General features: G+C 44.1%; 1 protein-coding gene across 2 annotated transcripts; it reads left to right on the plus strand.

Moving 5' to 3' along the window:
- Positions 1–759: 759 nt before the first annotated feature.
- Positions 760–9,106, plus strand: YIPF5 (Yip1 domain family member 5). Of its 2 annotated transcripts, none has more exons than XM_078600938.1 (6): positions 760–871; positions 2,058–2,197; positions 3,105–3,271; positions 4,940–5,085; positions 5,762–5,943; positions 7,174–9,106. In XM_078600938.1, exons 2-6 carry the CDS (start codon positions 2,079–2,081, stop codon positions 7,334–7,336), a joined length of 777 nt encoding a protein of 258 aa, XP_078457064.1. In that variant the 5' UTR covers positions 760–871; positions 2,058–2,078; the 3' UTR covers positions 7,337–9,106. The 2 variants fall into 2 exon arrangements, with proteins under 2 accessions (XP_078457064.1, XP_078457065.1); XM_078600939.1 differs by having other exon boundaries at positions 763–856.
- The last annotated feature ends 1,784 nt before the right edge of the window (positions 9,107–10,890 follow it).

Raw genomic sequence — 10,890 nt, forward strand, 5'->3', positions numbered from 1 at the left:
GTTGTTGTTGTTTGACTTGCATCCCACTGAGATTTGTGCACAGCGTGGGTGTACGGTGCTTTTTCTGCAATATTTTGCTGTCTTTTCTTGGATTTTCTGTTTGCACAAAGTCACATAGCCACTTTAAGATGTTTTCTTGTTCATGTTTTTGTTTTTTGTTTGTTGCGGTTGCACCCGATTCAAGAGCCGAATTGCTCACAGGATTATACCAAATAAATAAAACTGAAACTGAAAACTGAAACTATCCATGTGGCAGATACAGCCAGCAGGCGTCCACTGCACAGCTCGTCATTTGTTTCCACTTTCCTCTTTGTCTTGTGCCAATATGCTCAAGTCATAGGACGTGAATAAGGGCCGTTTCCCGAAACGTCGCCGATCATATTTATGCTCGGCAACGCAGGGTCACCCGAGTATTTGTCAGTAACACTTTCGCATATCAGGTGACCTTTTTGCCAGTATCAAAAGTATACAAAATAAATAAGAATGTTGACCCTTTTTGGCAATAAAACAGGTGTTAAGATGTTCAAACACCAAATAGATTCCTTTCGCAAGGAATCAACTAACTGCATTAACCACACATGGTACTTATGGTGACCGTGCAAACAAAACATGTTCTGTTAATATAAACGTTGTCTTTGAAACTGATTGCCCTCCACCAGAGACAACTCGCACTGTAACGCCCCTCACGGATGACGTCACTTTTCCAAGCAGCGGAAGCGCGGTCCGTGATGTCATTCCACCATTTCGCGTGACGTCATTTCTCCGTTTCGCGTGACGTCATTTCGCGTGACAACGGCGGCTCTTCGCTTCCAGCGAGCCGAGTCGAGAAGGGCCGCGGCGTCGTCCAACGTCTCCGGTACGACCGCAGCAGGTGAGGGCCTCTGCCTCGTCTCCGCGGCCTCCCGGCAGCCGGCGGCGACTGTGCGGGTAGTTGGGGCCCCCCCTGGCACAGGGCAAGCGTGGGATCCGAGAGAGAGGAGGAGGAGGGGGGTTCGCCTAGCGGGAATTTGCCTACGTGGCTCGGGGCGGAGGGAGGGCGACCTGGACCGAGCCGTGCCAGGCCGCCGTGCCGGGCCCGGTCGGACCGGCGGCCACACGTTTCACGAGGCGTACGACGCGAGATGTTGGTTGAAGAAGGAGTTTGTGACGTGAGAAGCGAGGCTTGCAGCTGTCCGTGCGCTCTGTGGTAAACTCCCGACGCATTCGTCAATAACACCGTGGCCTTTATAGGGCAACGCACTAACTAAAGAAGGTGACATTTCGGATGTTGGCCCTCCACACCACACGATGCGCTATAAAGAATGTGTTGAGTGTGTTTGTGTTTGTGCACCACTGACGTCTCAGTAGCAGCGCCTAATTAGGTCCTGTATTGTATTACACTCGTGACATATGCAAGGTGACATCGTGGCTCGCCTTGTTTTACTGTATTTAAAACTCACCATTAAATATATTCCTAATTTCTTACATCCCTTAGTTGAGAGTAAACCGAGGCGAGTAGCTGCTATCCATTTTAATCCGAGTTTGGTGCCCTATAGATAGTTCGCGCCATGGGAATGTGGAAGGGTCCAGCTTTGGTGACAGGGCCACAAAAGGAAATGAAGGTGACACGGTTTGTTGATTTGTGGCTGAACATCTGGTGATGAGGAACCAGGGTGAGTTAGCGATTACAGCTTACTGTAGTAACATTACAATAACTGACATTGACTAATTACAATTGTTCGTGTGACACGATTAAAGAAAAGTTATGAATTAATGGGAGCGGATAGCATTACAGCCAATTTAATCACAAAGTGATTTGAAGTAATATGAATGAAGCGGCTCGTGTCGGAAAATAACACGTGTTGATATGCATCGAATGTGTGGTGGAGATGGAGCGGTGGCCGATCTCTTACCTCCCCTTCCTCCACCAACCTGCACTTACCCAGCGTGAGGTGCACTCAAACAAACACTCATGACCGACAAAGTGTTGGGAGACCTTAATCCAGTAGTGGATTGACACGAGGATTTACATTTACCTAATGTATTGCATATTTCTAACAACCAATTTTCTTTCCAAGGCAACAAGACGAAGACTAAAAATGTCCAACTTCGGCAAGCCAGAGCACATCGCCACGGACTTCTACAACTCCGAGTACAGCTACGAGGACCAGGGCCAGTCCTTCAACTACGCCCAGGGTGGAAACCAGTATGAGACTGGGTGCGTGACCACAGCTCCACCATGTACTCATCCTCCCTGCAGCAGCATTTACTCTCATACCCATTTTCCACTGGCATATTCGTGCCAGCGTGGGGCTCTCACAATGAGTAGTTTTTCACTGGCTGTTTGCTGAGCTGTGTCAGAACCAAACTGTGAAACTCTGACCTCAAATACATTGAAATCTGTCTCGGGACCAAGCAGGACAAGAGGCGGGATTAATCGTTGCATGTGACTTCAGTGGGACAGCTTTGGTTCTGCACTGGAAAAATAACCTAAAGCTTCCTGAGCTGCTTTGCTGGGCTGGATTGGCATGAACCCATGTGGTGCGGTGGTATAGTGGCAGCAGCCTTAAGTGTCCCACTCAAGGTGTGATACACCAGGGGTGTACCACACGTTTGGTGAACCACACAGTAGCAAACACCTTAGCGTTATTCAGTTAAAATGAAAAACATGGCTTCTCACGATTACTGTACTAATGCAATGCCTGAGCCTGCTCTTTGCCATTAACCCGCTGATGTTGGGTCGCAATTCGCAATAACAGTAACACCATGAATCATAGAATATAATTATATATATATTCACTTCACTGGACATTGTGGGATAAACCGTTTGTGAAGTGTATTTATATGTATATCTGCTATACACTGTGATCATGATAATTACACAATTAGAAAAACAATTAAGGTGGCTGAGAAAAAAAGATCAGTTTTGCTTGTCACGTGACAATTATTATTCTAATTTGGTTGGGCAGGTGAAGTGCTACCGTGTTGTTTGGTGTTGTTTGACCATACTTCACAATGTTGGCCAGTCAAGGTTGGTGACGCTGTATAATGCAAAATATAGGAAAGTGGCGAGGTGCAGTGCTCGTGTGCAATCTTTCAGCCGGTGGGTGCTGTGTGCATTGCAGTGTTCCCCCTGGCGCGTACGCATACGCGCCTCCAACGGGATACGTTCCCCCATCCCAGCAGGCGTACGCAGGGCAGATCTTCCAGCCGGCACAGCCATACACGGCACCTGCGCCCCTACAAAACACATATGGCAGCAGCTTCGACGACGAGCCACCTCTCCTCGAAGGTGAGGCCCTCTTACACAGCTGGGATTGGAAATATAATTCATCATTAATTCACCCATTATCATTGATACTTATCCTTAAGATACCTGTAAGTCACGTACAAAATAAATTATTTCTTACAATGTATGCCAATTAAAGCAGATTTTATTTTGGGCTCATGGTGTGAAGTAGACAGGACAAATGAGAATAGCTAGAATATGCAAATCATATGGTGTGAATGAGACAATAGTTTTTTAATGACTCCAAATTCTTACAATTCATTAAAGGATGACAGGGGTGAGTTGTTACATGTGTAGTGTCCTCTGTGTGTCGGAGATGAGGTAGTTGCAGGAGGCACCTTCTCTTTATTTCCATTACACCAACTCCGGCCATTCTCATTCACACGGATCACCCCCTCTCTCGACCACGTTCCCGTACAGCCCGGCCTAGACACAACCCTGACCGCTTTGCATGGACGGCGTCGACGGTGACAGCCAACTACTGTCCAACCACGCAATTATCGGGCGAAGGCGGCAGCGATGAAGAAAAGAGTTCACTCCACGAACCGGCAGCCCCGAGCTCTCGCTCTCCCCTGGCTTTAGTCTACTCGGCGCGGCCTGGCTCCGCCCTGGCCGCGCCTCCCTTCTGGAACCCACTAGAGCGTTCCAGGGGCCTTCCGATGAGGTCTTCCATGACCCTTGCCCCAGTTCCTCAGCCCTGCCGTGTCTATGCTCGACGGCGTGTGAGCCAACTGTTGCCGCTGCTGGACAGCAGGCGGCGCTGTGGCACTACATATGCATGTGAAATAGCTCAAGCTGTTATATATATTTAAATGTAATTGTTCTTTAATTAACCTGGAAATCCTCATTGCATCATAGGTGTAGAGCCCGACATTGACATAACTCCCCTCAAAAGAAGCTCAAGAATCAGGGAAGCAATTCTTGGAGTCAGTTTCAACATCGAACGATTGACGACCATTTTTAAGCAGACATACTTCAGATACATAAATAATAATATAATTTCCATATCCAGAAAAATCTGAGTGTCAAGATAATTTTTCAGGGGGTGGTCCTGCGATATGAAGTTTGATCATTCCTTTATTTATAAACAAAATAATCTTTAACAAGTGCTTCATTTCATGTAAGAGAAAACTTCCAATACTCAGAATAATGAAGCATATGAGAGGATAACACTCAGAGGTCAACACAGACAATGGACCCATTTTCTTTACTGCCATTTGCCCACATCACATTTGAGAGTTTCACAATTCTAGAATTGTTATAGCGTGTGCTTTACCATCATGATAATTCCTTTATTTATAAACAAAATTATCTTTAACGAAGCATAAAACTAACGTTCCCAAGCCCTGGAAACAGCCGATGTGTTTAAAAAGAAAGATTAAAGATATTTTTTTGGGATTGTATTTTACTCTGAAGCTGTTATGCACCCGACCACTGGCCAAGTCGGGTAGTCTTCTTCTCCCACCCGATTGTTACACTCAATGTGGGGTCTGCTATCCTTGCCAAGCTTCTCCATGCTGCCCTGTCTTTCTGCTCCTCGGGCCACCATGTCCGATCGCACCACATGGCCCCACCTCTTCTTCTGCCAAGTCGGGTAGTCACATATGTTTTTCTTCAGAGGTTTTGTCTGATTGGCTTCTTCCCACTTGACCCCTACACCTGCGACTCTAGAGCTGGGAATAAACTTTGACCACATCTGGCAGAAGACGTTGACAGTACTGAACCCGCTCAAGATCGCCGATGGCAGCATAGTGAACGAGACGGACATGGCGGGGCCCGTGGTCTTCTGCCTCGCCTTCGGGGCCACATTGCTGCTGGTGGGAACACTCGCCATTCCACTCATGATGCACATCTGCTCAGATAACCCTCATAATTAGAGACGATTCCTAAGAAGACTACTATTCCAGCAGAGTGCCTTGAAATGCATAGACGTGGAATTCAAGGTTTTTCTATGATAGTGCCACATTCATATTTCGACATGAAGGCTAAAGCACTTTGCCTTGTGATTTTTCCCATTAACAGACATTGGGATGTTTTGTCAAAAATTGCGCAAAAAGCAACATTCACCAAAACTGTAATGGGGCCCATAGACCATGTACTGCAATACAAAATGCACCTTAAACTCCACCAAAATGTACAGAATTGAAATATCTGATCACCAGCATTGTGGTTTATTTGGTTTCCTCCTGTAAATCGGGGTTAGCTAATATTTTATACTCTTTGGGTCTTTCGGTAAAGTCACGTAGATAGAAAAATAATATTTTAGCTTATTCATAATGCCTCAAACATATAATCGTAAAACAAACAAGGAATTGGATCTGTTAGGGTGTCCATTTGCTCGGTTTTTAAGTTAATCTTTCTGTAATGCACTGCAATGAGACAGCTCCGCTGGCCCACAAGAAAAAAAACGTAACATGTAGACAATGAGAATTCCGACAATGTGTAAATGCTTTTTTTGGTTCTGGACCCGTGTGTGCGGTGGTGCTGTCACAGGCTGGCAAGGTGCAGTTTGGCTATGTGTACGGCATCAGTGCCATCGGCTGCCTGGCCGTCTTCTCTCTGCTGAACCTCATGAGCATGACGGGGGTGTCATTTGGCTGCGTGGCCAGCGTGCTTGGCTACTGCCTCTTGCCCATGGTGCTGCTCTCAGGCTGCGCCATCCTCTTCTCGCTCAAGTGAGTGGTCCGCTGCATGCCCCCTCTCAGATACACTTACAACACCAGGCCAGGTCTCCAGTCTGAAATACTGAATACCCAGCATTCAACGTTTGGCCTCCCCTGCGATTTGATGACTTGCAACGATTCAGGGTCATGATTCAAAACTCTCTTCTTTGTTTCCTGTCTAAGTTGTTCCATTAGCTGAAAGTAAACCTTTTAATATTATAAAAAATATGCATTCTTTCACGCATGTGTCAGGAGCATAATAGATGTTAATTGATGTATTGTTATATGCCTACTGGATTTTATACCGCCTCATCAACTAGAATGTTTTCCTGAGTGTTATCCCAAAACACACTCATCCTCGAGACCCCCTCTTGCGCAGCTTTTCTTGATTGCCAAGCATGACGTGCCTGCAATATGTAGCAGCGTGATTTGCATTTAAATTTAACAGAATGGCAATCACAGAAAACTATACCATGGGGGGTCATGAGGACTGGAGTTTGAAAAGTACTGAATCTAAATATATATATAGACTCTTTAAGGTGTAAGTATTTCAACCTTGAAAAACATTATTTGTCAAACATACAATGAGGTAGTTATAGTTATTGCTTGGACTTTCCTGACATTCAGCTGGTTGTAATAATTATAGACGTGATTTTTGTTATTTTAGCGGGTGTTTTTACCCCCTTTTATCTCAATTGTGCCAATGGTGTCATAACCGTGTCTATTCGGACCTCTGACAGAAAAGCACGTTTGTTTTAAACCAGCCCATGGAAGCATGTACCACAAAGCTTCCTCCATTAGTGGAGATTGGGGGGGGGACAGGAGGGGGCAATGCCCCCCCCTAAACTGTACGCATTTATTAATTTGTTTTCAGTAGTTTACAATTAAGATATAAAAAATAAAATTACATGTGCCTACAATTCCGAATGTGAGGGACAAAGCAAAACCCTGCCCGCCCCAAATATACAAGTCAAACTCTGCCTTTGGCTACCTCTGACATCCCTTCAAGTGACCTCTGGTTTATACAGCAGGGAACAGCACTTTCTCAACCAGCCTTGCACAGTAAATGTTTATGGCATGACAACGCTAGAATTCAAAATGAGTGCAGAACCAAATTTAATGTGATGGGTTTTTTGGAGTCGAAACTCACTATATTTGAGAACCTGGTTTAATCATAGGTCACTAAAATCTAAATTGAGCCGATGTCTTGTTTTGTACTTTGCGTGTCTGTGCTGTGTGCAGGGGTACGGTGGGTGTGGTGTTAGCAGCCGTGATTATTGGCTGGTGTAGCCTATCGGCCTCAAAGCTCTTCATCTCAGCCTTGGCAATGCAGGGCCAACAGCTGCTGGTCGCCTACCCATGTGCCCTACTCTACGGTGTCTTTGCCCTGCTCACCATCTTCTGAGGACCAAACACAGTCTCGACTCACTCGCCAACTCGATCACCTACTTTCCAGACCGTTTTCCTACTTTGAAAACCACCGTCTTCATTAGAACACTACACAACGTCGGAGCTCACCCTCAGTCAAACTCCAGCTAGCTGTCCAAGCAAAACCATACTTCTATTCATGTTCCACACCAATGAACCATTCACTTAAAAATTTATATTTACATACCCTTCTGCTTCTCACTTGACAAACTATTCTCTAACCTAACATTTAACTCTCCAACACACCATACCGTTCCAAAAAACTACCAAAGTGTATCCGATCTGCCCCCTCAGGCCCATCACCACCTGCTTCACAACATAAATCATGTCTATTTCAAGTCACCGGCTAGCATCGTGTCCTTCACCCAGTGGGAAAGCTGTCCCTGTTGAGTACCTGCGAGCCGTCTCAATGAACTGTGTAAACCACGCGCACTAATGAACAGTGGTGGCGTCAGGAAAGGCGTCTCATACGGTCAAACTACTTTTTTATTTTTAAGAAAAATGTTGCAATTTGTGCATATTAACAAAAGTGTTATTGCAATTATTACTTTCGTTTTTTCTGTTTTGTTTTCATTTTCTTTCACCTCCCTTAAAGAAGCCACACAGTTGCAATGTTGGGTTTAAGTAAATATGCACTTTGGTCTTCGAGGACAAACCTTCAGGAGTAAATTAAGACAAATCATCAGCTGAGATGTGACCGCCTCTACCACCTGAACCATCTACCATTTGGCCAGGTCATAGTTTTAATTTTACAGAACCTCTGATACTGTTAGTCGAAGGGGGTGGGCGGCGATCAGATACGTGGACTTAATAGGCTGACCCGTGTAAGTAAACTTTTTTGTCAGCTTCAGCGCCAAAGAGTGCATTTCACGGTTTCAGACATTGATGAAAGAAGAAACTGAACCCTTTGCACTGTGGAAAAATGCGTTCTAGCTCAGGTTTTTCTGCATTGACATGTCATGTTCATAGCTCACAGGACACATTCAGTGCATTGTACCCATAAAAATGCTGTAGGTTGGAGTAAAAGCATGTTTTGTAGTTGAGGTGTGTTTTCATTGCACCCTTAAAGAACAAATGTAAGCACATAACCTTTATTTACTACATAAGCCACTCCAATAGGATTAGTCAGAAGGCTGTTTGCATTAATGGAAGGAGACGAAGTCCCAGGATGAGGCCTGAGTAGACATTTTTAAATATCAGGTGTTTACTTCCTGATGGACACATGGTTATGGTTAGGGCTGCTAACATTAAATAAATTTGCATACTCCTAAAAAAAAGACCGGTATAAGCAGTAGGGTCACATTGCCTGATCTATTGGCCATTAAATGGGACCTTACACCGGGTTATTTTTCCCCATTAGCTCACAATTTGGGTGTATCATAGAATTGTGCATTGAACCGAGGGAAAGTAATGACTGCACACCTGATGTGAGCCACTGGGTGGCCAACAAGATAAACTTGTATGTTGGGGTCATTTCCTTGGGCGTCCAACTGCATATTGGACAATCGAGGTTCTGCTGTAGTTGGTCTTCGAAAACAGCCACACTGCAAGTAAAATGTCAACTTACTTCTTTTGTCAAACAACGGCTTCACCTTTGCCTGTGTAGAAAGATACCTGACAACATCAGAAGCTCGCTCGCCTGATACAATTACAGGATAAGGCAAAGCGTGTCGTGGAGGATTGATGTTTTTACAGCCTGGATGAAATAACATGTTTTATCGTGAAAAAAATAAAGGTTGTTTTTGTACACAAGTGTGCTGGTGTCTTTTTATAGACTTTTGGGTAACTAAAGGAATTTGTAGGTCTTTTATAATGTCCTGCATTGGAATATTGGCCAATTCCATTTTTATGTGCACGGGAGGAAATGAGTACCTGGAGAAAACCGTGCTTATTAGAATGTAGTATCAGATCCCTTTTTCATGAATATAAAATTAAATAGTACTCTACCACAAACAAGTGTCTAGATCAGGGGTCCTCAAACTTTTTAAACAGGGGGCCAGTTCACTGTCCCTCAGACCGTTGGAGGGCCGGACTATAGTTAAAAAAAACTATGAACAAATTCCTATGCACACTGCATATATCTTATTTTGAAGTGAAGAAACAAAACGGGAAAAATACAATATTTAAAATGAAGAACAAGTAAAGTTAAATCAACAAACTTGCCAGTATTTCAATGGGAACTATGGGCCTGCTTTTGGCTAATGAGATGGTCAATGTCCGGTTCCATATTTGTCACTGCTAGTCGTAACAAGTGATGCAAGTGTGCATCCGTTAGTCTAGATCTGGTTGGAGATTTCAAATGTTTCATTCTGGAAAAAGTCTGTTCACAGACTTGTGCTGCCAAAGATGGTTGCCATTTTGAGTGCATGGTTCCTGAGATGAGGATATGTCTCAGAGGGGAGAGATGCATAGAAATTATGAAGGCTGCTTGACTTGAATGCGTCTTTCAGAGTCACAATTCTGCAGTTCAGCCAGTTCCATTTGGTAAATTGTATCCACATTTTCAATGTCAATAGAAAATGGGTTACGGAAAAGCTGTATGTCCTGTTCATGGAGATGAAGCTCTTTAAATCTAAATTGGAACTCCTTTTGCAATTTTTCCAGTGAATCCACACATGTTTTTTTTGGGAATGCAACCAATGGTTTTTCAGCTAACAGATTTTGAGTTGTGGGGAGATGGCAGAAGTTTTCCTCCTTCACTTGTTTGATGAGGAGGCCTAATTTTACTTCAAATGCTTTGACATGTGATTGCATATCACAGATGAGCTTCCCCTTTCCTTGAAGTTGCACATTGAAACTGTTGAGTAGCTCTGTTACATCTGTCAGAAAGGCAAGGTGCCATTTCCATTCTGCATCATTGAGCTCTGGTACTTCTTGGTTTTTTGAAAGCAGAAAAGCTGTAATCTGTGGAAGTAAGTCATAGAAACGTTTCAAAACTCTCCCTCGACTCGGCCAACGGACTTCTGTGTGGTACAGAACATCTTCATAGTCAACATTTAGCTCAGACAGAAATTCCTGAAATTGTCTGTGGTTTAGTGCATGAGCTCTAATGAAGTTAACACAAGATACCACAATTTTCATAACAGAGTCCCACTTCAGTGATTTACTACACAGCGCTTGTTGGTGGATGAGGCAGTGTATGGCTATTGGATGAGAATGGTTATGTTTGTCCATCTCTTGGTTAATGCGAGCAATTACTAATTTCTTAGACCCCACCATGCTAGGAGCACCATCAGTTGTCACACTGGCTAGTTTAGCCCAGTTCAGCTCCAAACCATTCACAGTTTGGCAAACCTTTTCATAGATATCCTCTCCTGTAGTTGTTCCTTTGATGCTTTGCAATGCAGCAAGCTCTTCTGTGAATTCGAAATAGTCATTCCTCCCACGAATAAAAATTAAAAGTTGTGCAGAATCACGAACATCATTGCTTTCGTCGAGTGCCAAGGAAAAATAGGAAAGTTTTTTTGTGGAGTTTTGCAAATGCTGATGCAAATTGTCTCCCATTTCTTCAATCCTCCGTGTAATTGTAGG

This window comes from Lampetra planeri, chromosome 15 (genome assembly GCF_965212315.1).
Source record: "Lampetra planeri chromosome 15, kcLamPlan1.2.h2, whole genome shotgun sequence".
NCBI classification, from domain to species: Eukaryota; Metazoa; Chordata; class Hyperoartia; order Petromyzontiformes; family Petromyzontidae; genus Lampetra; species Lampetra planeri.

Bases quoted from the DNA above. Each gene is read 5' to 3' on its own strand.
- YIPF5 (XM_078600938.1), top strand. From the start codon at position 2,079: ATGTCCAACTTCGGCAAGCCAGAGCACATCGCCACGGACTTCTACAAC. The intron at 5,086-5,761 runs GTGGGAACACTC...GTGCTGTCACAG, and splicing joins TCGGGGCCACATTGCTGCTG to GCTGGCAAGGTGCAGTTTGG. The intron at 5,944-7,173 runs GTGAGTGGTCCG...TGCTGTGTGCAG, and splicing joins GCCATCCTCTTCTCGCTCAA to GGGTACGGTGGGTGTGGTGT.